The sequence below is a fragment of the Marmota flaviventris genome, chromosome 8 (genome assembly GCF_047511675.1).
Source record: "Marmota flaviventris isolate mMarFla1 chromosome 8, mMarFla1.hap1, whole genome shotgun sequence".
Taxonomy (NCBI): Eukaryota; Metazoa; Chordata; class Mammalia; order Rodentia; family Sciuridae; genus Marmota; species Marmota flaviventris.
Genome location: NC_092505.1, coordinates 127424115 through 127451953, shown reverse-complemented (window position 1 = coordinate 127451953; position 27839 = coordinate 127424115). Strand labels below are relative to the sequence as shown.

At 46.2% G+C, this 27839-nt stretch overlaps 1 protein-coding gene across 2 annotated transcripts in view; it reads right to left on the bottom strand.

The window, feature by feature from the left end:
* The window catches only part of Ky (kyphoscoliosis peptidase), a 46337-nt gene extending 20036 nt beyond the window's left edge, over positions 1 to 26301 (bottom strand). The window contains exons 1-6 of one of the 2 annotated variants that reach the window (XM_027933999.2): positions 26053 to 26301; positions 23079 to 23141; positions 19125 to 19187; positions 5780 to 5854; positions 3848 to 3910; positions 2073 to 2155 (exon numbers count right to left, since the gene is read on the bottom strand). In XM_027933999.2, the coding sequence (XP_027789800.1) occupies positions 2073 to 2155; positions 3848 to 3910; positions 5780 to 5854; positions 19125 to 19187; positions 23079 to 23141; positions 26053 to 26188 (483 nt within the window). In that variant the 5' untranslated portion in view covers positions 26189 to 26301. The remainder of the gene's footprint in view (positions 1 to 2072; positions 2156 to 3847; positions 3911 to 5779; positions 5855 to 19124; positions 19188 to 23078; positions 23142 to 26052) is intronic. The other variant, XM_027934001.2, reaches the window with a different exon arrangement.
* Between the last annotated feature and the right edge of the window lie 1538 nt (positions 26302 to 27839).

Here is a 27839-nt window from a genome sequence, read left to right as displayed (position 1 = left end):
ATCCACCTACGTTCACTGCAGCATTAATTCATGAAAATTAATTCCACCAAAAGGTGGAGATAACAGAAGCATCCACCCAACACACAATGTGGCACAGGCACACGATGGAATATTATCCAACCCATAAAAAGGAGGAATTAAATTCCGTGCATGCTACCACATGGTGCCAGATGAAATAAGACACAAGGACAGCTGTTATGTGATTTCACTTAAGCAAGATAGCCAGAAGAAGCAAATTCATAGATGTAAGCAGAGGTGACCAGGGGCTAAGGAGAGCATTGCTTAATGAGTGAAATGTGGGACGTGTGACGTGGGACTTGGGACGTGGGAACGTGGCATTGCTTAATGAGTGCAGAGTTTCTGCTTGGGATGATTAAAAAGTTTTAGACGGTGGCAATGATTGTGCAACATGTGAATGGAATTAATTAATTAATCTTAGTGAATTTTCCACTTGAAAATGAATAAAATGAAGCCAGGCATGGTGGTACATGCCTGTAAATCCCAGCCCCTTGGGAGGCCGAGGCAAGAGGATCCCAGGTTTGAGGCCAGTCTCAGCAACTTAGTAAGACCCTGTTCCTAAAAGCAACTTTGCAAGACCCTGTTCCTGAAAAAAAAAAAAAAAGAGCTGGGGATGTAGCTCAGTGGTTAAGCACCCCTGGGTTCAATCCCTGGTAGCTCCCCTCCAAATGAATAAAATGGCAAATTTTATGTTACATACATTTTATCATTAAAATAATAATAATTAGGGTAAAAGAACAAATGAGCTTTTCTTCAGAGACCTTCCAAAGGAAACAGGCTTGAGAAAAGCAGCCCTGACCCTGTTCAACTCTTGAGAAAGGGTGGAGCGGCTCCTGCCTGGGGCCTACGTAGGTGTCAGTAGGTGTCCCATAAGTGTCCACACCTGGCCTCAGGGGACTCCCTGACTTGCTTTCACCTGGAGTGGTTCTATCACTTACTTGGGAACTCCCAGGCCCCACTCTCTGGCCACTCGTACCACGCTGGTGCTTTGGCCTGGTGGGGAGAACTTGGAACCTGCTGGGGGGGGAGGGGGGTGTCTGAGGAGGGGGGAGGGGGTGTCTGAGGAGGGGGGAGGGGGGGTGTCTGAGGAGGGGGGAGGGGGTGTCTGAGGAGGGGGGAGGGGGGGTGTCTGAGGAGGGTGGGGCACTTGGTAATGGCCACACCGGAAGTGGGGTGGATGAGACAGTGCACAGTGCCCAGAGCCCAGCCAGGGCTGGAGAACAGTGGGTGGCCCAGAGGGAGCCAGGAGGAGCAATGCCCCACCCTCCTCGGACCCTGGGCCCCACCCCTTCCCCACCTGGGGCCCTGGCAAGGCCTAGGCCTCCCGTGAGGCCGGGAAACACTTGCTTACTGATGAGGTCCTGCTCCTCCGGGTCTCCTGCCTTTGCAGGGACATGGCTTCCTCAGTCAGTGACCTTCCTTTTCTGGGTCCCCACCCCTTCCTTCCTTTCCTGGCTGCCTTATGTCTTCCTGCTCTTCTACCTTAAAACACCCTGGTAATCTCTTTCCCAGTCCTGCCACAGCCGGCCTCCCTTCTCTGCCAGCCTCCTGAGGGTCAGAGAGCCCTCCAGTCCCCTCTGAGGGGGCACTTTAGCTCCTCCTCTTGCCCTCCCACCCTCCTCCAGACATGCCTGGGGGGGGAGACCATGGCAGCTCATGCTCTCAGGGCTGAGCACTGCTGTGGTCAGTGGCTCTCACCGTCTGCATCCGTGGCCATCCCCCACCCTCCCCATCCTTTCCTCCATGGGCTGTTGGCAGAGCTCAGCAGCAGTGATAACCAAATGGTCAAGGCCAGGACACAGCAGGGCTGGCCAGAGGGGCCTGCCAATGGGCAGCTCTGGGGTGTGCCACCCGGCAGGATGCATCAGGATGGTGGGCAGGGTTGGCATGGAATGCCTTTGGTCTTAGGCAGGGCCCTTGGGACATCCAAGGCTGTGAAAAGGCGCTCTGGGGCCATCCAACCAGGTGACTCAGGGTATGTTCGGGAGGAGCCTGGGTTAGGGAACTCCAAGTCAACTTTGGGAGACTTTGGCTAGAGGGGCCGTCCCCCCTACCTGTGAGGCATAGGTGTCCAGTTTTTCAAACTGCCGCAGGTCCAGAGGCATGGATTTCAGGCTGGACCGGTCCCAGGGGTAGGCTGGAAACACAGAGAGGCTGGGTCAGTGACTGAGACCCACTGAGGAGGGTTGCTGGACCAGTGCTCACTATCTCTTTGAGGAGTTGTGACTGCCCAACCTTCAACACAATTCCCAAGAGCTGTATCTCCTAGAAGGGTTCTTTGGTAAAATTAGTTTGAGAACCAGGGCAATTCCTCTAGTCCTCCTGGATATCCATGGGGAACACAGGCCTACCTGCAGACCCTGGCAAATCATCATTCAAGAGACTGGCTTCACCTTAGTTAATTCAGCAACCCCCAGACGTGTTGGTAAGGGAATTTCCTTCTTCCCACTATTTTTCTACAGATTCTTGTGGGAAATGTCTAAGCAGTGCTGCTAGCTCCTGACAAACGCAGGGACACAGGGTCAGCGCCATGGCCGTGTGCTGGATGAGGTACTGCAGAGCGCCCTGTGGGTAGGAGGGCATAGCAGGGCAGACCATCTGGGTCCCATAGGGTGAGGTGTGTTTGGCTTCCTTCCTTGTCCATGCCCAATTGGAGACTGGAACACCCCAGAAAACCAACTGTAGGTGGAGATATTCAGGTGCCAGGTGCTCAAGGTACTATGAGGAAATCCCCAAAGGAGGCTGGGCCCAGAGACACAGGGAAGAAAGGCAACTCAAGACTGATGCTGACCAGGCCCAGCAGCTGCCCAGGCTTCCCCACTGGACACAGGAGAGCTCCAGTCAGAATTGGGAAACAGTGTTGGGAGGGAGAGCTGGAGCTCACAGCACCAACTCCTGTTCCCATTCATTCCTCTGTGCCTGTTACCTCTGGGGGGGGGGGACACGGTAACCATGGCAGGGCCCTGCTTAGGTTCCCCATGTCTCAATTTCTTCCTTCCACAGACACTGGCTCCTGCCATTGTCTGATAGGAGTTATCGAGGTGACCTAGGTGAATACGATGTGGACTTACACATTTAAAAGGTTCCACTCACGACCGCTCTCTCCCTATCCCATTTAGAAGAAGGATGGCATTTTTAATATGGGATTGAAAACCCTGTTTATTAGTGTTACTCTTTCTTGGTTCCATTTTGCAGTATTTAATATTTTACACTGAAGAATATCCACAATGATTCGCGTCTCACTAACTCTATCTTCTGAGCAGATTATATAAATCCAAATATGATTTTGCATAAATACATTTAATATGCCAGTTGCATTAACTAAATGGATCTCATTTTAAAGCAAAACAATAGGGAGAAGGGCAGAGTGCATTGAGCCTTAGAGGACATCTGGTCTACCACGGGGGGGGGAAAGTGAGGCCTAGGGAAGTCAGGCAGGGAAAGCAGGATTCCAACCCAGACGGTCTCTCATCCTAGCCAGTGTTTCCTCCCCTGCCTTAGTTTGCTTATTCACATGTATCCTGCCTTACAGACATTTGGCATTCAGTTTAAAAGTTACCATAATTCTGAACTGTTTTTATCGTTTCCCATAATGGACTGCTTTGGTGTTGGAAAGGGTCAATATTCGGCTTTGGGATGACATCCCTCTTCTCCTTGTCCGTGGCAGACATAGTTAATCAATCATGACACTCTTCCTTTCAAACCCAGAGGTGACCCCAGATGCTCAGTATCCCCGGAAGCTGTTGCCAGTTGACTGGTGATTGCCTCATGAGGCTAACTCAATTGGCTCTCTCTCGAGAATGCCCCTGGAGAGGGGCCTGGAACTTACCATGGGCATCTTTCCCTCCAGGTTGCCGGGGTCTCATGTTTCCATTTTTATCACCTTGTAAACCTACAATATCCCAAAGGCCAGAAGTAGAGACATTTAATAAGAAATAGGAATGCAAGCTCTGAAGATGTCTGTGTGATGGTCCTTGCTTCTGACCCTCTGCTTCCATCTCCTTTTCATAGGTTCCTTGTTCCCGTCCCCACCCACTGCCCAATGGCTGCTGAGATTGCTGTGAACTTTCTTGTGGGGCAGAGGCAAGTCTGGGAACCAGGGAGTGGATGACAGAGCTGCGGCCTGTGAGCAGAGCCAGAATGTGCTCTGGCTTCAACACTTTGGATGATGCAATGGTCCCCCTAGAGCCTGACATTCCTGGCCACCCCATACATTCTCCCGCCATCTTGGAACATGGCTGGAGATGCTGAGAGTGTGTGCTGGTGTCCTCCAGATGACCCGAGGAAAAGAACTATCCATGGATAAAAATGAAAGAGGCAGTTTGTATGGACCTTGGAACCTAGAACCTTTGACAATTACCCATGTGATCGTCAAAGGGCAACTGAATCTTATGAATTCAGGGTGGTTAAAGAAGAATGCTAGGGGCTGGGGATGTGGCTCAAGTGGTAGTGTGCTCGCCTAGCATGCATGAGGCACTGGGTTCGATTCTCAGCACCACATAAAAACAAAATAAAGATATTGTGTCCACCTAAAACTAAAAAATAAATATCTTAAAAAAAGAAGAATGCTAGCCAATAGTTGTCATATCCACAAGCAAAAGGAAGGGAACTGTTCCTTCTGATTTGAAACCAGTCCACATGGAGCTGGGGGTGGGGATGTCAAGGTAAGTGTAAAATCTACTTTGGGTGGTAAATATTACAACAGAACTTTGCAAATGTACACAGGTAATTTTGAGAAATAGTAGTCCTGTTGTTTCTTACATCTACATTTTGTTTCCACCTACATCCTGGGATGGAATAGTGGGGGTTCAAAAGAGTAGCTAGCACTTATTGTGCACTTCCTATGCCTGGCCTAGGCCTTATTTTTACCATCTCTTCTGACCTCACAGTGATCCTAGGGGGAGGTTTACCTATTTTCCTCTTCTTGCAGATAAGAAAATTGAGTTCAACATTCAGGTTAAGCCATTTGCTCAAGGTCATACATCTGAGAAATGGACCCAGCCAGTGGCCTCCCGAGCTTCCCTTTCCACACTGGGCTGGGAACCTGAGCACTGAGGACTGCAGGGCCTGCTAGCCTTGGGGGACTGTGGCCTATCGAGAGGTCATGGGAGGACTGAGGCTTAGTTTTCTGTAGCATCCTTTCCCTGGCCTTCTGAGGCCTCTGATTAGCCATAAGATGGACAGATAGAGGAAGAAGAAGGGATCAGAGAAGCCACTGTGGCCCTGAACATGGCCTGTGTACATGGCACTGGGCACTAAGTTAAGATCACGGGCTTCAGAAACAGACTTGGGTTCTGACCCACTTCCTAGCTGGGTAACTTGGGCAGTTATTTTGACTTTCTGAGCCTCTGCTGATCTAAAAAAACAAAACAAAGAAAAAAACCAAATGGGGGTAATTTCAGTTTACACCAAAGGGCTATGAAGTTACTGAAGTATTTAGCACTGTATACGCCGTTGCTTAGACAGTCAGCAAATAGTATTTAAAAAACCAGCAACAACACTCTTGTAATGGCAGGTACCTTCAGCCACCTACCCGGTGTTACTCAGGCTTAATTCCAGAGACAGAAGAACTGTGGAAGCTGGGTGGGCAGAGAGAGTATCCCAGGAAGATGTTGTCATGGCTCTCTGCCTTTTCCCAGTTTGCAAGCTCAGGCCACTCTTCCTCATCCCTCAGAAGATACCCAGGCTGCAATCTGGCCCACCCACTGCCCTCAGTGGCCCCTGCCGCCCCTCCACCAGCAGCAGCCCTGTACGTACGTACGTTTAGCCAAGGAGAACTTCTTGAGGAACTGGGGCATGGCGTCTCGAGGGTGGACCTCCACGGTCAGCTGTGTCCCTGAAAAGGAGCAGGAGATGCTGTTTTCAGCCAGGTGCTGCCAGGAAGGGCGTGCTGCCCTGTGACAGATGTTTGAACAACAAAACACCATTTGTTTTAGAGCTTTCTTCTGAATATGCAAGTAATTCCTGTTTCTATTAAAAAAAAATGAAACAACATACTAAGCAGACAGTTTCTGGATCTGAGCAAGATGGAATATGCACACTCCACCTCCTGTCTCCCACCAGAGGCCACTGTCCATCCTGGACAGAATGCACCGGGAAACCACCTGCAGATCCTGTGAATCAATGGTAGAAGGCAGATGGAGAAGAAAGAATCAGGATTGAAAGAATCACCAAACCAGCACTGAGTCTATTTCTCCTGTCCTCTCCGGCATCACCTAGATTGGACTGAAAGGCATCCTCAAGCTCAGAGCTTCACAGTGGGTGCAGAGAAAAAGCCCATTAGAGAAACCTTTTCTGCTTGAGGCATGAGAAGGGGGACCCCTGAGAGTCAGAGAGTGGGGGAAATCCTCTGTTGCTCTTTTGTCCTTGTTTTTGGTGGTGTTGTTTCCTGCGGTAGTAGTGGCAACAGTGAACTTAAGAGAAGTGGGGAGCACTATTCATTGTTTTTTTCTCTGTTTTGTGCAGATTGGTCCCTAATACAGATGCAGTTATGGGAAGTATATGGCAGAGAGAGGAAACAAGGTTTTCAGCTGAAGAACCAGAAAGTGGGTCATGAAAAGGAGGGGGTTCAGGAGAGCAATTCCATAAAGTTGTAGATGAACTCCTGTGGTCACCTCAAGTTGTTCATGGACAGATCTCAACCTAAACATCACACCATGGGTCTTTGAGAACTAAACTCTGGGGAAGACCAATGTCCCAGTCCCAGACAGGCTACTGGGTATTGCCCATACAGGGTAGATCTGTAGAGCACCTCAGAGATTTCAACCCTAATAGCAGAAGACTTAGGAAAAATCTCAATTTGAAAAGGAAAAGATAATCAAGAGCTGTCAATCCCATGATGATACAGATTCAAGTCAGACAATGACTTTAAAGTAGCCATGACAGTCATGCTCCAAAAAGCAAGGGCAAACAGTTTTGAAATAAACAGAAAGATACAAAGTATTAGCAAGTAAATCGAAGATGTAAAGAAGAAATGAAGAGAGATGATAGAACTGAAATATAAAATAGTTTACAGAAACTTCCAGATTTGCTCAAGAGGACAGGGGAGAGTCCGAGATCTTGAAGATAAAGCAACAGACACTATTCAGTTTGAACAATGGAAAAAGGTGAACAATGCCTCAGGGATTTATGAGATAGGAATCTAATAGTCTAACACTCATGTCAGAAGGAAAGGAGAAATAATGTGGTGCAGAATAACTATTGGAAGAAATAACAAAAATTTCCAAAATTTGATAAAAGGCATAACTTACATATTCTAGAAACTTAGCGAATCCCAAACAGGATAAATAAGGAAATCCAAGTCCAGACACATTATAATCAAACTATCGAAGGCAAAAAAATTATTTAAAGTAGACCATGAAAAAATAATACATTATGTATAGCATTGCTGCAGTTTTCTTGTTAGAAACCAGGTCAGAGGGATGTGGAACATTTTAAAAATGCAAAAAGAAATAAACTGTCAAAGCAGAATTCTATATCCAGTAAAAATACCATGGAAGAATGCAAGTAAAGTAAAGACATTCGTAGATAAAGCAATACCAGGAGTTCATTAACAACAGACTTGCTCTAAAAGAAATTCTAATGGAAGTTCTGCAGATGGAAGAGAAAAGTTGCTAGAGGGAAACTTGGAAGAGGAGTAAAACTGGTAAATACCTAGGTAAATATATCAGCCAATTCCTCTTAAATTCTTTAACATGGATGATGATTGAGAGCAATAATCCTAACATTGTTTAATAGGTTTTCAGCATATGTAGACATAAAATACATGATAACTACCTATATGGAAGTAAAGTCTCTTCATTCTGTTTGAAATGTTAACATTAAGAATACTTAGATTGTGAAAAGTGAAATTTGTATACTATAAGACATACAAAGGATCTATACAAAGAGAAAAATCTTCATAAAACAATAAATAATTTAAATGTAATTCTGAAAGACATAAAGATAATAAAGAAAGCAGGAAAGAAGTAACAGAAGAACAAGCAGAAAACAAAAAATAAAGTGGAACACCTAAATCCAAATGTACCAAGAATTTTATTAAGTGTAAATGGGGTAAGTGCACTACTTAAAAATAGAGATTGTAAGAAAGGGTAAGAAAGGAGACTGAAATATATTCTGTTCCTAAGGGTTCAACTTCATTGTGACATTGATTGGTTAAAAAAAGATGACATAGAAGTTCAGTAGATTACACAAAGAAGAATGAGGGAAAGGGGGGCAGGAATAGGAAAGGGAGTAGAATGAATCTATGTACATAGGTAAATAAACCACAGTGAATCTCCACATCATGTACAAGACTGGGATCCTAATTAGAATAATATACACTCTGTGTTTGTGTAAATATGTTAAAATATACTCTACAGTCATGTATAACTAAAAAGAACAAGTAAAAAAAATTAAAGCTGGAGTTGCGGTATCAATATCAAACACAGTAGACTTCAGAGCATAGAAGATATCAGAGATGGAGAAATACTACATAATGATAAATGAGTCATTTCACTAAGACACGATAAGCTTAAATATATACTCATCTACAACAAAGTTTTAAAATACATGAAACAAAAACTGATAGAACTGAAAGGAGGGCTGGGCAAATTTAGATCACAGTTGGAAATTTTAGCACTCTCCTCTCAGTAATTAAGAGAATTGGTAGAAAGAAAATCAAATATATAGAAGAATTGAGTGATACTATTAAGTAACAGAATTTATTTGATGTTTATAGAATACTTCATCAAACGACAGCAGAATATACATTCAAGTGCCCATAGAATATTCACCAAGATGGACTATATCCTAAATCATAACACAAACCTTAAAAAGTTAAAAAAAATAAATCATATGAAGTTTTTCTTTGGCCATTTTGACTATAGTGGAATTAAACTAGAAGTTAAAAACAAAGATTAGCTGGAAAACCTCCAAACACTTGAAAATTAAGTAACTTACTTCCTAATAATCCTTCCAAAGAGGAAGTCTCAGGGAAAATATTTTGAATTCAGCAAAAATGAAAATACAGCACATCAAAATATGTACGATGAAGGCAAAACAGTCCTTCATGGGAAATCTATAGCATTAAATACTTATATCAAAAATGAGAATGATGTTAAATCACTAATCTAAGCTTCCACCTTAATAAGGTAGAGAAATAATATAAAATTAAACCTAAGGCAAAGAAGGAGGGAAATGAAAAAGATAAAAACATAAACCAGTGAAATTTAAAATAATATCAATGGAGAATAATCAATGAAACCAAAAGCTAGTTCTTTCAAAAGATTTGTAAAATTGATAAACCTATAGCTTGAGTGATGAAGATAAAAAGAGTTATGACACAAATTGGGAGTCCAGACATTAACATTAGGATGGACATCTCTATACACCCCCTATATGTACCAAAATCATAAAGGAATACTACAAACAATGCTATGCACATAATTTCTACAACTTAGATAAAATGGACCAATTCCTTAAGTCACAAACTAACTAAAAAGACTCATTCAAGAATTAGATAACCTGAACATTCCTAAATCTATTTTTAAAATTAAACTTGGTTAACACCTCCTCACCAAAAAGCAAGGCCCAGATGGTTTCATTGGTAAATTCCAACACATATTTAGAAAGAATACCAATTCTAAAAAAAAGAAAGAAAGAAAGAAAGAAAAAAATACCAATTCTTCATAAGATCATTCAGAAAACTGAGGAACAGTGAGCACTTCATAACTCCATTTAAGATGCCAGCATTAGTCTTATACAAAACCAAAGACAGCATAAGAACACTACAGACTAATAATCCTCATGAAAATAAACACAAAATTCTCAACAAAGTGTAAAAAATTAAATCCAGCAATACAACAAGATAATAATATATAACAACCATGGGTCGTTATTTTGGAAGGGTAAAGTTAGTTTAATATCTGAAGATTGATAAATATAATTCACTACATTAACAGACTAAAGTAGAAAAACCACAGGATCATACCAGTTGATTAAAAAAGATACTTTTCACAAATTTAACATCAATTCATGAGAAAACTTCCTAAAAAATTGGAATAAAAGGAAATTTTCTTAATTTGACAAAGGGTATTATAAAAATGTATATAGATAACAGCAATGGTGAAAATAGTATACTTTCTTTGTAGTATTGGAAACAAGTCACAAATGTCTACTTTCAGTGTTCCTAATAACTTGCTCTGGAAATAATACCTACCCAATGCAATAAGACAAGAAAAATAAATAATAGCTATAATGTTCTTATTTACAGATGTATGTAAAAAAATTCAAAGTCATCTAAAAACTCCTAAAATGAATTCAGGATGGTCTCAGAATATATGATTAAAATAATCTCTCTATATTAACAATAAAAATTAGAAAATTAACTTAAAAATTACCAATTCCCATATCTCCAAAATTGCACCATTTAGGTATAAATATAAAACAAACAAACAAACACCACCCCAAGTATGCAGTAATTGTATACTAAAAAACTTTTAAATAAGATTAAACATATTATAGAGGACTTAAATTAGTGGGAAGACATACCAAGCTTATGCATTGGAAGATTCAGTACAGTCAAGTTGTTAATTCTCTCTAAATTGATCTAAAATTTAATGCAAATTCAATCAAACCCCTAGGGGAATTTTGTAGATATATGCACGATGATTCTATGAGTTAGGTGGTAAATCACAGAAACTAGAATAACCAACAGGGTTCTGAAAAAATAAAAGTCAGAGGACTACCACTATCTGATTTTAAGATGTATGAATAAAATTACAGTAATCACAACATTTTGATTTTTGCAAAAGGATAGATAACATAGCTCAATGAAACAGATAAAAGTCAAGAAAGAGATCCACATGAATATGGCAATTTTTTCTTTATAAAAGTATAGAGGCAATTAGACAGGAGAAAGGCACAAGAACAGATACTTCACCAAAAAAAAAAAAAAAAGATTCCAGGTGGAAAATAAGTATACAAAAAGATGTTTAGCATCATCAGCCTTAGGAGAAGGCAAATTAAAACCACCCTGAGATATTACATCTATTGGAAGAGCAATAGCATAATTTTAAATTGCATGCTGACAGAGATGCGGAGAAACGGGATCTCATCTATTGCTGGTGGGTTGTAAAATAGAAAAGCTACTCTGGAAAAAATGTTTGGCTGTTTCTTATAAAACAAAGCAGGTCCTTACCTTACAACCCAACAATTATACCACTGGGCATTTAACTCAGAGAAATGAAAACTCGTGTTCATATAATGCTGTACATGAATGTGTACAGCAGCTCAAGCTGGAAATGACCTAAATGTCCTTCAGTGAGTGAATAGATCAACAATCGGTGATACAACCACGTCAAGTACTTTTACAACACATAGGAGTAATGGGAGGATTAGTCTACACAAGGGAATATTTTTGGGGAGATAGAGCTGTTCTATATTCTGATTTTGGTGGTAGTTCAGTGAATCCGTGCATGTGTTAAAACTCAGGACTACATGCTACAAAAATTATATTTTACTGAGTGTTAATATAAAATTAAAAAATTACATTTTACAGAGTGCTTAAATAAAATAAAAATACTAACCACATCCCTAAGGATTGGGGGAAAAAAAACAACAAGTAGAATTAAAGTGAAAAAAAATCTGTATGTTACAGAAAGATACAAAAGAGAATGTGAAAAATCCTTTTAGATGTAATTTCTACATTTAAAAATCCAAAAGCAGGAATACAGTCAACATGCTTTATATAATCTGCTTTTGTCATGTAAGTTTTTACATGTGGGTGAATATGGCCACATGTTATCATCTTAAATGGCTGCATAATACTCTTTTTTTTTTCTTTGTGGTGCTGAGGATTGAACCCAGGGCTTTGTACATGCGAGGCACACACTCTACCAACTGAGCTATAGCTCTAGCCCATAATACTCTATTTTACAGATGGCTTGTAATCTATTCAGGCAAACCCTTTTTGTTGGATATTTTGCTTTTTCCCAAATGTTTGCTTATTATAAACAGTAATCTGATGAAGATTCTGACATAAACATCTCTAACTTTTCAAATTGGCTCATTCCAATAAATTCTTAAATATGGATGAAAGAGTAAAGGGGATTTTTAAGACTTTTGTTAGAAATCAGCAAACTTTTCCCACAAATTATTCCATTGGTTTGTAATTTCACCAACCATGCAAGAGAAATGCCCATTTTGCTTATTCTTGTGTGTTTGCACAACTGGCCACAATACTTTGTCCTTCTTTGCAATGAGAGGTCTTTTGTTCCAACCTGTGAATCTGGGCTGACCTTCTGACTTCATTCGGCCAATTCGCATGTGGCAGAAGTGATGTTATACAAGTTCTGAGCTCAGCCCTCGAGAGACTTTGCAGCCCTCGCTGTCATTCTTGGAATCCCAGCCACAACTGCCCCGGGGACGTGCCAGGCTGGGTAGGAGAGACCACAGGGAGCACAGCAGAGCCTCTCAGGTGAGGCTGAGAACAGCTGGCCTCCTGCCAAGCCACCAGCTGATGACACACAGGCGCAAACTCAGCCAGGAGCCAGGCTCAGCTGAGAACCGGCTGACAAGTAGAATGTCCAGCCAACCTGCAGGCTTCAAACCTGGGAAATGCTCACCGTTTTCAGCAGCTGAGCTATGTGCTGTGTGTAATGCAAAAATAGATGACGGACATTTACTTTGATTAATTCTTTAAGCTTTTATCAGTGAACAATGATACTGCATTGTTTCGTATATTTCTTTAATTTTTAGAGTAGTCTTCCTATTTTTGTCATTTAAATTCCTATTTTATGAATTGATTAGTTCCCTATGGATTTATTACTTTTTCCTTGTTGATTTTACTAGAGTTTTAAAAATTAACCCTTTGTCTGCTAAATATGTTGCAGTTATTTTTCTGCAGAAGAATGTGGTTGATTTTCTTGTTGTAGTTCTGCAATGCCAAACAGGGCAATTCCCAAAATGATTAAAAAAGATACCATGTATTCTCACAGGCATTGCTGTAAAGGGTTAACTAACATTCATTTTCTTTTTTTTTTTTGGTACTGGGGATTAAACCCAGGGGCACTTTACCACTGAGCTATATTCCCAGCCCTTTTAATTTTTTTTTTTTTTTGGTGACATGATCTCATTAAGTTGCTTAGGCCCTTGCCAAATTATTGAGGATGGCCTCGAACTTGTAATACCCAAGTCCTGGGATTATGGCATGCACCTCTGCACTTGGCACTAACATTCATTTTGAAGTGTAGTTTCTAGCACATGAATTGTGTCAAAGAAAATCAGCCTTGTGATTTGATAATGAAGACATGAAATGTTTCAGAGTTGAAGGCACAATTCAGTTCTGGTCATAGGATCAGGCGCTATCACCTTCACTGGCAAATACTTCCTGTGTGTCTCCTTCTGGGGACACAGGCAGGGGTCTCTTCTACTTTGCCTATTCACTTTCTCCATCCAAAACACTCTGAGATATTTTTCAAAGTGGGTGCCAGGTGGTAAAAGGCTCCAAAGATGCCTCGTGCAAGATGAATTGAGAAACACGCCCCCCTCTCTCCCCTCTTGCAGGTCACACACCAGAATGCTCTGAGAAGTCCTGCAACAAAAAACTCTATTTAATGCAGGATTACTTTATCAAATACAGAAAAAATGCTGGATTGGAATAGTCTCTGTAAATTTCGAGGAGTTGTGAAAGTAGACAATTTGTTGGTATCAGGATCAATAACAAACCTCTTCCCCAAATTCTCATAGTGGCCAGATACTTCCAACCACTCCCTATTCAGTCATGTCTCTCTGGTAAAGTGCATTTGAGCTAACACACAAAATGTTGTGAAAGTCCCATTTGGAGCAAGGGCCTGGCCCACAAGCTCTGCCTATCACCACTTCCAATCCCTTCTCTCCTTCCTGAAGTTCCCCTTTCCTCTTGGACAGGGGTCAATGTCCGACATTCTCCTCAGTCCCATTTCCTGACTTTTCTCCAAAGCTGTGCTCATGCTGATCCCTGCCTCAAAGAAAAGAGCAAAGCTGGCAGCAGAACACAACAGACACTAGTATGGCAATATGTAAATCAATGGATGTGTAACTGATGTAATTCTGCAATCTGTATATGGGGTAAAAATGGGAGTTCATAACCCACTTGAATCAAAGTGTGAAATATGATATATCAAGAAATTTGTAATGTTCTGAACAACCAACAATAAAAAATTAAAAAAAAAATAAACATCTAATGCATATTAAAAAAAAAAAAAAAGAAAAGAGCGAAGCTCTGGCCTCCTTGATCTGTGGGAGTGTGAATCCTGCTTTCATTCACAGGTGCCTGAGGGCACTTCCGGGAGGTTTCTCTGGCTCCAGGGTGGGGTGGGCATGTGGTCTCAAGGTGGGTAGCATTCACTAGAGAGCTTCAAGTTTCCTAAAAGCATGAACTACTGAGGGTTTGTGGGCTTTGACATTCCTGTATCAAATAAATCTCTTTTAAGAAAAAAAAAGTTAACTTGATCAATCTCTAATTATAGAGTCAACATGTGGAATAATATTCACAGTCAGCTCTAAGTGCAACTGAATCCCATTCAGATGAGATGTTCATGGGACTCTAGATGGCCTGTCCCGCCTCTCTCAGGGCACCCTTCCTCTGCTCTACTAGCTGTCACCCAGACAGCATTTTTGAAACTGCAGCTCTGGCCATTTTAGTAAAAGCATGTTAGAGATTATTTCCCACGAACCCCACGAGGTGGCTCCCAGGCCATTTTCCCAAACCCCACTGGCTTGTCTTCCTTTCTGACCCTCTCAGAAGTGGAGATGCACAGGAGCAAACAAGCTCAGCTGTGTGTGTACCGCCTTGGGCCTGCCTTTTATCCAGTCAGGATGCTTCTCCTGCCTGACATCTCCTCTCCAGATATCTTCAGGTTTCAATCAGGATGTGTGCAAAGGCCTAATTTGCTCAGAATACCTAATGCAGGGAGGGCAAACAGGTTTCGTGTTGTTCATTAGCTCTGACTGATTGGAAGTGGTTGCCTGGAGCTCTGATCAATTAACAAAGATTGCCAGATATGTGAGTGTGTGGATGCATGTGAGTGTGTGCATGCGTGTGAGTGTGTGTGTGTGAGTGTGCACCCATGCATGAGTAGACATGTGTGAGCAGAGCTGCCGGATTGCCATTAGATACTTTGCATCCCCTACTTAAGTTCTCATTAACTCTTTCTATAACAGGCTGCCATGCTTACGACCTGGATTATTTGCCTTGGAAATTTTTCCTCTATTAGCTGACAGTTGGGAAAACCTTAGTTAAAGCTTTTGTCGTTGTAAAAACAACCTTAAACAGACCCTGGGCAGGTATTCAACAGAGGTGTGCTGTGGTCCTGCCCAGGGTGCTGTAGTCAGGAAGTGGTGAGCTGTAACATTCCAACATGCTAGGTGGGGACAAGAAAATGTCCGGTTCTGTGGAACATCAACAGAGCACCACCTCAATAGGTATTACCAGATGCAGCATGAAGGGCCCCCTTCCGTATTAGCTGCTCTGGTATGAGAGGACACCCCAGGGTGCCATAGCTCAGGGCTGAACTTGTGTGGGCCCCTGCTGATGTGTGAGATGACAGGTTTCTCTCACAGTCCCCACCACCCCTGGTTTCCTATGGACCTTGAAAACACAGGAACATTCATGACTCCTTTTGCAGAATGGAGCTCCACAAGGAAGTCCCAGGTCTGCAAATGTGGCAGTGTCCCCAAGCTCATGCATGATCAATGAAGGTTGCTCCCCTTCTGGTCCAAGAGTGTTTGCTTGGTGCTAAGAGCTGATGACTAGAAGGACAGGAGCCCGAAAGAACACTGACTCCTCAAAATAACCCGCTGGACCTGAAGTCACAGGGCCTCCTACAGATCACTCTCCTGTCTTCCAATCCATACGTGCATCACAGATCTGTCTTATGAAGACCTGAGAGTTCTGAACAGCCATCTCTGGATGAAATCTTGGGTTTCTTTTTGGGAGTGGGATGGAGGTCCTGCATCCAAGTTGGCCACCATATCTGTCCCTGTCCTTTATGGAGGAAGTGGCATGGTGGACTAGTTAAGCCCACTGGCTCTGGGAATGTTCAGGTATGGTTCAGCTCCTGGGTCTGGCTTTGCTAGCTGTGTTACTTTGGGCAAGTTATTTAAACTTCTATGAACCTCAGTTTCCCCATTTGTAAAATGGGGGTGATAACCCCATCCCCAGAGTGTAGTTGTGAAGATTAAATGAGGTGAGTTATAAAAGTTGCTCAGCTCGATGTCTGGCACATAGTAAGTCACTGTATTTACTGTGATAGATAGAGCTTCTGGTAGTCCAGAGAACAGAGCTTAAGAAGTCCAAGGCTCATTGGATAAGGACAAAGTAACATGGGAAACACTGACTGGAGTAAGTCACTGTTTTTGAATGTGATAGGTGCTGGCAGCAACCTCAACAGGGCCAAATCTGAACTCTTCATGTTTCTTCTTGAACCCATCCCACCACATCTCCTCTCCCTTCATCCTCCCCACTGTTTAGGTCCTGTCCTTGACTCACATCTGGAATCCAGACCACAGGAAAAACTTGCTACAGGATCATGCCTCCTAGGGGGTCTTCTCGCTTTCAACCTTGGCCCCTTCAGTTTATTCTCCACACGTTGGAAGCGGTCGTGTCCCAAACCATCCAATAATTTCTAACACACTCAGATTAGAAGCCAGCATGCCTACGGTAGCCCCAGGCCCTGCATGTCTTACCCTAGATCCTCTCGGACTCATTTTCTCCTTCCCTCCCCTAACCATACCCCTCCCTCCCCTTCCAGCCACAGCCACCTGCTCCCTGGATCCTGCCTCAGGCCTCTGCACCCCATGGCTCCCTCTGCTGAAAGGTCTTCCCCAGATGCCCTCATGGCTTGCTCCCTCCCCTCCTTCCTGGTTCAAATGTCACCTTCTCAATGAGGCCTTTCTCACCTACTCTATTTTGATCCCTCATGGTAGGATGAATTATGGCCCTTACAGATAAGCGTGCCAGGATCTGTGGAAGCTGTGAAAGTTGCTTTCTATGGCAAGCGAACTTTGCAGATACCCTTAAATGCAGACTCGGCAGGTAGAGAGATTACCCTGGCTGCCACCGGGCCCTAAATGCAACCATATGTATCCTTATAAGAGGGAGATGGGGAGACTCAACTGCTCGTGGGGAGAAAAGGTAGGTGGTAATGAAAGCAGAGATGGGAATACTAACCACAAGTCAAGAGCACCAACAGATCCAGGGACAGGAAGAGGCCAGGAATGACTTCCTCCCCAGAGCCTCCAAAAGCCCAGGGCAGCTGAATTTAGATTTCCACTCCAGAAGTGTCAGCATTTTTGAATTGTGAAGGCCACCACGTTGATGGAAATTTGCTAGCAGGTCCCCTGCACCCCATCATCCTTTCTGCTTCGGCCTCCCCTGCCTCACTGAGTTTCACTTGGTTAGGATCGTCCTCCCTTCCTCGCAAGAGGTCGGATGCACAAGACCCGGAACCTCTGTCTGTGTGGCTAAGTGACACCAGTGGCCGGCTAGTCTATTCTCTTTCTAGCAAGGTAGCTCATGAGCCACGTGCAGTTAAGTTCATTTCAGAGAAACAGCAGGGCCCGGGCTTGTCCATATGGTGGTCAGGGCAGGTGGCAGGTCTTGCTGGGCCCACTAACTGGGCTCTAGTGTCTATCCTGGGCTGCAGTCCCAGGAATTCTAGCATAAAACACAGAATGCAAAGACAGCTGGCTCCCTCGGGCTCTCCTGCTGGTGACCCGAGTTGACTGGCCCTTGCTCACTACCTGCCAGCGCCTTTCTGTGAAGATGTGGAGGAGGCCTGCATTTCAGAGAGCAATTCCCCGAGAGGCTCTGAGTCCCCTTGAGTCTCCAGAGGCTTCCTGCTTCAGAAGGGAGGGGGTACCGCTATCCCCCCCCCCCGGATGTCATCAGATAATTTCCTTGCAGGTTAGGATTTCAGGGCCCTGGTGACAAACTCTTTGGGCTGAGCCTTTGAGGGTCCTCCGACACCAGGCCATGAGACTCTACTGAAGAGCTGTTAACAACCATGGTGGGTGTGGGGGGTCTCTGATCAGCCCTCACCTCCAGCCATGACCTCCTATCTCTATCCTGTCATGCTCCCAGATCCAGCTGATTGCAGAATCAGCCTGGTGATGCTGTTGCCTGCCCTTCCTGAGCTCCCCTGAACCTGTCCTGGAAAAGTAAGCATTCTCAAGGAAGGGCCCTATCACTCCGTCTTGGCACTAGGTGGAAAGCTCTTGGCAGGCTCAGTTTCAGGAGAGGCCAAGGAGCCACTGACTCAGGCCAGAGAAGGGCTTGGACACCATCAGCCAGCAGGGGGAGATCGGTTTCCAGGGGAATGGCAGAAGCTGAGCAGGATAACAGCTGAGACCTTGCTGAGGGGTAGAGGGCAACGGATCAAAGTGCCGACTCTGATTCCTGCTGGCCATGTGATCTTGGATATATGACAGCCTTTCCAAGCCTCAGTTTACCCATCTGTAAAATGAGGACCGTGAGAGCACCTATCAAATAGAATTGCTGAGAAGCTTAATGTCCGTGAGAATAAATATGTAAATGGCTTGGCAGAGTGCCTGGCACAGGGTTAGCACTCAATAAAGGTTAGCTATAGTGATGGCGATGATGGTGGTGACGATGATGATGGGGTTTGGTGGCACAAGGACTTTATTTTGGGCAGAGGTACCAGGGTTTGAACTCAGGGGCACTAGACCACTGAGCCATATCCCCTGTCCTATTTTTTGTATTTTTAATTTACAGACAGGGTCTCACTGAGTTGTTTAGCGGCTCGCTTTTTGTTGAGGCTGGCTTTGAACTCGCGATCCTCCTGTCTCAGCCTCCTGAGCTGCTGGGATTACAGGTGTGTGCCATTGTGCCCAGCAGGACTTTACTTTTTGACCTTTGATGAAGGGCAGACACAGACCATGAAACCTCCCAGGGCTTCCTCTGGGATGCCAGGAGAGGACAAGGGTGCTTGCTCCAACCTCCACGGGCGCAGAGAGGAGCTGCTCTCCAAGGTCTGAGCTCCACATCCAGGTCTGTCTCTGGCTGGGGCAGCAGAACCGGGGGGACAGTCACAGGAGAGGTCACCACTAGTGAGCGAGTCACTTACCTTGGTTGTCATAGGAAGTGATGACCTGGGGCTGCTGAGGGTGCTGCTTCTCTGCCAGGTTTCCTATTTAAGGAAGACAGAGAGGCCTGCAGTGACCACTGGGAACACAGTGGAATTTTCCCTGGGCAGAGCAGGGAGCTGTGTGCATCTGCAAGAAAGGCAGGCTTGAGCACATCCACAGGCCTGGCCCATTCACATGCACACCCCCGTGGACACCCCCATGGTGTGCACACCACCTGTGAACCAGCACAGAGATGCACCTGAATATGGAGGCAAATGCCTGGGAGCCCATGTGCACATGCCCCTTCCACCTGCCAGCAGGAGCCAGCACAGGCTGGGGCTCACAGGACCAAGCCGGTAATACCCCTAATGTTGTGGAGCCATAACACAACATTAGCCATAACACAACACTGACAGGTGTCACTGCATACTCTCACATGCATGGAGACCTCATGCGATCTCCACATATGGGAGGTTCTGACTTGGAACTTGAACACCAAGTTTCCTAAATCTTAGCTTCCCACCTCTCTGTTAGGAGAACAAGGGGCAGCTGTCATTATGCCAGCTTTGGAGTGGGGACAATGTGCAGTTTGATTCAGTTTCATAAACATCACAGGACAGGTTCTATCTATACACCATAGATATTTCTGTCCTTTGAAAACCACTTGTCCTTAGAGCCTAGTAGGGTCAGGCTACTGCAGAGAGATGCCTAGGCTCTGCCATAGGCAATCAAAGGGGAATCTTCAGGCTTCCCTGCTTCTCCTATGAGAAGCATGACCTCTCCCTCATCCCTGCTGCCTATTGGCTGCCGGGGCTGTACCTTGGTCTTACGGAAGCTGCCCTTGAACCTCTGCTTCAGGGGACAGAGGAGGAGCTGGGGAAGGGCCAGACTATGGCAATAGGTGGTTCCACCACGACCACCCTGTCCTGCCATCTTCTTCCTCTGGTCTCCGGCTGGCCTGCAGCAGGCCTGCCACAGGGAATGACCACTGGAACTAATGCCTCAGCCTGGGAATTAGTTTGTTCCTGGGGTGCTGAGCTGAACAGATTCCATTTGAATGACTCCTTTTGTACATTCAACCAAATGGGTCACTCAGATGCTTCCCATGCCTGATCCCAAGCAGAAGCCAGTTGAGGTGGATGGGAAAGGGGACCCTGAGCTGGTCAGGATCTGTGATCCACCTGGCAGGGCCTTCCCTGGGACAAGCCTGACTGCTCTAGTCTTCTCTGGTGAATAAGCTGAACCAGGCCCCTGAAGCCCCCAGGCCAGGGTTAGTTAGCCGAGGCTAGGCTGTGTCTGCCAATGCAGGGTGATATGGCATGTTGGTTTGGAGCCCCAGGCCAGAATCAGGCAGGACAGGGAGGCTGCCTCTTGTGGGCACAGCTGGCTGCATCTCCAGGAGGAAACAGGATCCGGGAAGGGAATCCTCAAGGAGGGTGATTGGCTGGCATAGCTTCTGTGCGGTATTTATAGTCAGGGCTCTATGACTGGTTTCCCTCTAGCTGTAGGGCATTGGATACTGTGCTGCTAGGCAGACTTTGGCCAGGACCAAGGAAAGCAGCCAATCACAGCAGGGGAAGCCCGTTGCTGGGCAAGCTATGGGTGGCAGTGTGGCTCAGTGCCAACACCTGCTGCTTCTAAAAGTTTGGAGCTCTCCAGGGCCCCCTCCCCACACCTGCCAACACCCAGGTCCAAGGAGTGTATAGGGCAGCAACAGGGGGAAAAATGTGCCCTTCTGGATCAATGCCATGTTCATTGGTGCACACTCTACCAGCCCAGGCCATCAGCTGCTTCCTTCTGAGATGAAAGTATCCAGTTGCCAGGGCTGGGCGGCCTGCTGGTCACCAGGAATGGGTGTCTTGGGCTCCACCAGGGCATGTATGAGAAAAGATGAGCTTCAATACCTGAAGCCCAGATCTTGGAATTTAGAAACACAGAAAGAAGTAAGGCATCTTCTTCTTTCTGTTTTAATTTTGGCCTATTACAAACATGCCATTTGAAAAATAAATGAAAATTCACTTTGAATTACATGCATTGGTGGAGTGGTAAAACCATCATCTTTTCTGGAACCAGGACTCTGTCGATTCCCTTCCCAGCTCTGCATTTACTCCAAACTCTCAGCTCTCAAGGTGGTTTTGCAAGAACTATTTTAATCATCCTCTTTATGGACTAAGACCCACTTCCTATCTTTTTTTTTAAATATTTTTTTAGTTGTTGATGGACTTTTATTTTATTTATTCATACACAGTGCTGAGAATCGAACCCAGTGACTCACACATGCCAGGGAAGTGTGCTACTACTGAGCCCCAGCCCCAGCCCCCACTTCCTGTCTTTTACAAGAGTTTTCTAATAGTCTTGAAATAGTTATTGCATTATTTTGTATTTTCCACTAACTTTCCCCAAAATCAAGACCCTGGAAGATGGTAAAAAATAGCAGGAGTTCAGTATATTCCAATTCATTCCTGAGATTTCCTAAGATGAATGCCAGACCCGGGGAAGGTCAGAGAGAACTGCAGTAAATAAGGATGCTGTGTCTCTTTGCACCCACCTGAGGCTTACTTTGCCCACTTGCCCACTCATACGCTGCCCAGCATGCACGCCCTGCAGGCCATTTCTGAGGCTGACAGGTTTCTGGAGGTCTGGTCTTGATTATAATTCTCACTAGCCCATAACTAGCTATGGTGCCTGCTAGAGCACAAGCTGGTATGTCTACTGTCTGATGGTCCCAGGAACAAAGTAAAGAAAGCCTTTGTACTCATGCATGCCCAACAGCCAGGACACAGAGGGGTGGTCTCCCTGGTGAGGAGCAGGCATATCCTGAGGATGACTTCTACCCATGAGCTGAGCAGGGGAAACAGGAAGACACTTCACCACCATGATTTTGAGACTCTACAGCAATGAATGTTATTATGATTATAATTTTAATGTAGTCCTACAAAGACAGGGGTTCTGGACTGCCTTGTTCACTGTTTCTTCTGAAACTGTATCTGACACTAAAGATATTTGTGGAGGGAATGAATGAATGAACTTACTTTTGAAACCCCATCCTTTCCTTTTGTTACTGTAAGAAGGAAGACAGAGCATCCTTATGTGGTTTTACTCAATTGCAGTCCTATTTGCCCCTTTGGGAAGGGTCACGGAGGGTGGTTTTTTTTTAGACTGGCATATGATAAGCCCGTTATCTGATTCCAGGGCTCACACAGCTGGGGTCTGATGGAGTTCCATAGGGGGGCTCTGGGAGTGCAGGTCTGATTCCTATTAGAATTCTCATGTATCATCACATGTACTGTCACTGATGTTTGTCCCTGAAGCCTGGGATTATGAATCCCTGAAAGGCAAAGAACAGGGCTCATTATAATCAGCCCATCCAAACCACTTCCAGAGGGAGGCTGAGTTTTCAGGGAGGAGAGATGTCTAGTACCAGAGAGAGAGAGAGGCTTTGGAAACTGACTTCTTATTGTATTCTGGGTCCCAGGCCTGCAGGCCGGCAGGCAGCTATAAACAGAATCCTTGACTAGTGCCTCCCCAGGCATCAATGGCCCAAGGCAGGCCACCATCCCCTCCGTTCAGAAAATAAATAAATGAATAAATAAATGGATAGCCTTGTGACATGCGCAGACCAATCTTCTGTGGGAACACAATCAAACCTCATCACCCCAAGGGAGGCCAAGTCTTCCCTTATTGCTTAGCCAGCAAACAAGTGGGTGCTCAAGTTCATGGCATTGCTCCCCAGCTCCAGTCTCCAGGAGAGCAGAGGCCCTGATGCCAGGGAAAACTTTCCAGGTTCACAGCAGCCCTAGAGGCCTGGCTGAATCACAAGCAGCCATTCTTTGCTCAGAGGTTAGATGTCTAGAGCCAGTCTTCAAATGAATGAAACCCAACCCTTCCAGTTATTTTTCAATGTATTAGATTGCAGAGGTTGAAAGGAAAACAGAAAGGAAAGGAGAATTTACCATAAAGTTCATTTCCTTCTAATTTCTGCCATTTCCGGATTCCGTTTCCAACACCTTGGAATCCTGTGAAATAACAAGGACACTGGAGTGAGGTTCTCTGCAGAGGGAGGCCCAGGCAAGCAAGCATGTACTAAGCGCAGACTTATTTGTGTTAAAGTGGGGCTGGTGGAAGTTGATTCTTTTGGGATCCAAGGGAGGCTGCCCTCAAATGAGATGCATTTGAGGAAATGAAGGCAACCCTCAAAATTCAAAAACATTTAAAAAAACCCGTTAAAATAGAATTGTCATAGAGATAGGCATGCCCACCCCTCTATGGGAATGGAAAGTGACAGTAGCCTGCTCTCCCAGCTTCCCTTACAGCTAGAGCATGGACCTGTGTGGCCTAGGCTCAATCAGATGTACCTGAGTCAGACTCTGCTGCTGATGCAATGGGGAAGGGAAAGGAAGACTTCTCTGACAGCAGCTGGAAGTGATAGCTGCAAGGTCAAGTTCCTGGCATGAAACTGACATATGTTCTGGCAGTGGGAGCTCCTGCAATCAAAGTGAGTTCCTGGCATGGAAGAAAAGTCCAGTGCACCTTGGTGGCTGCAGAAGTTCCCTCAGCAGACCAGCTCTGTAGCACACTTTGTGACACAATTCCTGGAAGCTCAGCCTCGAGTCTAGCTCTCCAAACTTGCAATCACTCACAAGCCCCCAATTCCACCTTACTCCCCTTCTTTTTTGTGAAGTCCTCCAAAGACCACTTGGAACTCCCACTGATGTACTAGTGGAATGGAATGCATGAGTCACATAAACTTCTGGGATAAAAATCTAGGCGTATAGCTCTTCCAGACTTGGTGCAGGCAGCTACAGGCTATCTCCTCTACTGCCACAGGTATATATGAGCTCTCCCCGCCAAAGCAAGCTTTGTGAGAAGTTCTGCTCTAAGGGAATAACTGGGAAGATGCTAGAGCCAGAGAAGAAAGGAGAGAGCATCCACTGGCTTTGTAGCCCAAAGCCCTTGCAACTAGCCTATCTGCGCTCGCCTGGCTGTCTTGCCCTCTGACTCCTTTCTGCCACAAGGCCACCCAGTGTCTGAATTGTGGCAGTGACTGAGCTTCACTCTTCTGATATTTGCAGAGGTGAGGAACAGCCATTCCCCAGTGGGGAAACGGTCATGTAGAGGGGACACCTGCAAGTGGCCGGTGTTTGTCTAAAATCTTGTGTAATCATAAGAGGCCTTGGGCAAGCTAGTTTTGCTTGGTGTTTTCGTCCCTTGGGGCTGCAGCTCAAGGAGCGGGCCTGCAAACTGACTTGGCCTGGGGTCTCCTGAACATCACCTACCGGCAGGCATTATTGGAGGCTTGTTCTTTCCTTTTTTTCCATTCTAGAGCAGAACTGTCTGGTTGTTAATGAGTGACAGTTTTCTCCACTGTCACAGCATCTTTGGGAAACCTCCATTGGGAAAATATTTGTAGAAATATATCAGCTCCTATCAAGCAGGGGTGCTTTCCTCCCTGAGTCATGGTCATGAGTGCAAAATGTGATGGTCTAGAGTCATGGGGAGCTGTGCTGTATACCAGGTACCTTTCAGAGAGGTGTCCCTGCCTGGCATTTTCTGCTTCTTTGTGTCCTTTGCCCTCCTCTGGTGTCAGAGTCTTTAGAACAGACATGATCAGAGGGGTGAAGATGTGGGAACTCATGGGGTGACTTGGAATGGGACCTTCTCCAGCACATACATATGGGGGGAGGTCTGGATTGTAGCGCATGTAGTAGGAGCAGTCTCCTGTCTTTCATGAAGCTGATGACCTCTGCTGATTTCCTACTTATAAATACCCTGTGGGCCATTTATTTCCCTTTCTCCCAGGATCTGCTCTGAGAACTAGAGAACCGACTAACTTATACAACTCCTGACCCCAATATCCTCCCAAGACTGGAGCACCCCTCGATGTTCTCAGCCCTCCAGGGTCTATTTCTTTCCCTGGACAGCTTCCCCAAGATCTCTCCAGCCTGGGTGGCTTGTGGTACAAGACCATTCACAGAATTGGTGCTTTAGTGGGATAGGTGGAGGGTGGCTGGTCAATGTGCATTGGGACTTTGGGGACAGAAGAGCCAGGGGCAGAGTGGCAGCCCGCTCCAAGGAGCTCCAGAACTGGAGGGGAAGTTGGGGGCTGGGGAGGCAGAAATCATTTCCTCATAAGGGCTGTCAAACATCACTCCCAAAGACCTGGTGTACTGGCAACCAATGCACCCCAATACCAGCCTGGGAGACCAGGACATTAGGTTCCCATGGTTCTCAGGGCCTTATTGAACCTCCATTATTAACCATTTATACTCTATTCACATTGCTTCTGAGTTGAGGCCAGGGTCCCCTTCCACAATCGCTCTATAACCAGTTACTTTATTTGACCACTTTTCACTTCCCCAGAAAGTCTGCAGAACAAGTTACATTGATGGACAAGTTCAAACTGAGAGAGCAGAACCATCCCACCCAAGCCTGTGCTCTTTCTATCTGTAGGAGGCTGGGAATGAGACTGAAGAAGGGAAAACTGAGGTTATAAGTTGTGCAAGGCCACCTAGGGAGCTCCTCGTCTCAGAATCTGGCTCAGTACACAGATGCCCCTGGGTCCCTCGTGCCCTGCAGTGTGCTACATAGGGCAGCAGGCCTCTGCCACACATGAGTCAGCCCGAGGCTCTGGCCCCCTTTCTCCAGGGCATCCTCCAACCCTGATCTGCACCCTTCAGGGAGTGGTTCCCAGGAAACAGGCTCCCGGGTGACCGAAGCACCCAGGCCCACACTGGGAGTCAAGCTAGGACAACCACCCGACTACGCGTTGCCACGGGACGCCGGTGCTAAGGCGTGGAGGCACAGGGGAGAGGACCCGGCTTGCTGACTTCTTTCGGGGGCATACGACACTTCCCTCGGCGGGCGGGCCCTGGGACGTGGAGGCCAAGGTGCCAAGGGGCCGAGGGACCCGGGCCGGGCGCGCTTTACCTCCTCGGCGCTGCAGCAGCGCGCCCGGGTCCGCCTGCGAGTCCATGTGCGCGCCCTGTGCGGCGCGCCGCTTCTCCGAGTGCACGATCAGCAGCATGTCGATGGACACGGCGTTGCTGTCCTTCTTCAGCTCCATGGTGCCACCTCCCTCCGGGCCGGCGCGCCGCGGCTGCTCGCGAGGCTGCCTCCTTTGCAAATGGCCCCGTGCGCACCGCTGCCTGGCGCGGGAGAGGACAGGGCGCGGGAGAGGGCGCTCCCCCGCCGCCAGAGCCACTGGGCGCCGCGTTTCGCTGACTCTGCCAAACACACTATTAGGACCCGCCCGGGAGGGCGCTATCCTAATGAAGCGGCTCTAAGTCACCTTTGAAAGGAAATCCCCAAGCCTAGCCCTGACCTGCACCCAGGCCGTGGTCCGCAGAAGCGGCGGGTTCCAGAGCGTCCCTCCTGGTGTCCCTGGCCTCTCGCCCCCTGTGCTTGAAGCGCTGATCCTGGGCTGCGGGACTGTTCTCCCCCATGGCTGGCTGCTGTCTCATCCCCACCATCTCCGAGAACTTAGGGGTAGGGGGTCCCAAAAGGGACCTCCTGAGAAAAGTCACTGGCCAATGCAGAAATGGCACAGTGCCATCAACACTGAGAGTTAGTTCAAGGAAGGAAAGACAGCAAGGGGGTTCCTGAATAAACTGCAAGGTGTGCCGAAACTGGTCAGGTTTTGGCCTTGGCCTCATTCATTTTTTGGGTGGGTTTTGGAGGTTGGCAGCTTTCTCTATAGGAGGGAGTTGGGTGGGTGTTGGGGTCACAACCTCTGCATTATGGCTAGTCCAAAACTGAAATCGTGTCCACTGGACATCAGGTTAACTATCTTCTTTAGCCTGAAATGGAAGTGGTAAAATCTCTGTTCCTTCTAGAAGACTGACTCCTGCTCTCAGGGGAAAGGAGGAGGGAGGGAGGGAGGAGGCTGGGGCACAGGGGGCTGCCTGCTGCTGTCAGGGAGCTGGACCTGAGAACCCTCTATTTTTAGCTGGTCTAGCTTGCCCAGCCAACAGCAGCAGGGCACTTGGCTGTGGGTCTAAGGAGTGTTTACATGGGCATCTGCCTGGTAGCCTTTGGCACTACAGGCCCACGGGGTAGAGGACAGTTCCCTAATTTGAATTTCCACCATGAATAAATGCTGTCCACATGGAGGGCTTTCCTCTGGAACCCCTTCTAACGTCAGACTATACTGACCTGCTTTGCAGATCGGCCCAGGAGCTTCCATCCTCTCCTTAGAACTGCCAGTATTGGGCGGCTGTGTTCCAGTACCGGCTCCACCACTTGCTGGCCATGTGATCTTGGAACAGCCATTTCTCCTCCATTTTCTCACCCGTATCATTGGGGTAATAAAAATTCTCACAAGGCTGTTGTGAGAATGACATGCATGTAAGGTGCCTGGCACATAGTAAGTGGTCTCCAAATGTTAGCTGTCATTCTTATCTCATTTTGAGGGTGAGGAAAGGGACAGGTGGAGTGATAAGCCAGTAATGAAGCCAGGTGGGGGGGTGCACACAGCCACACCCTCAGATTCTGAAGGTCTTCCCCCAGTGCCTTTGGCTTTCACATGGGCCTATATAAAGGTTGCTGCCCCTTTGTATCACCACCACCTCATCACCTACTGGGCAGCTGTCATTGGCTTTTGGTAAGTGTTGAACTGGTGTCCCTAGAGATCTGAGCCTATGGATGGGCAGCTGGAGGTGGATGACTCCCAAGGCAGGATTTTTCCTGCTAAATTGAGTCCTGTTCCGTGTTTACAT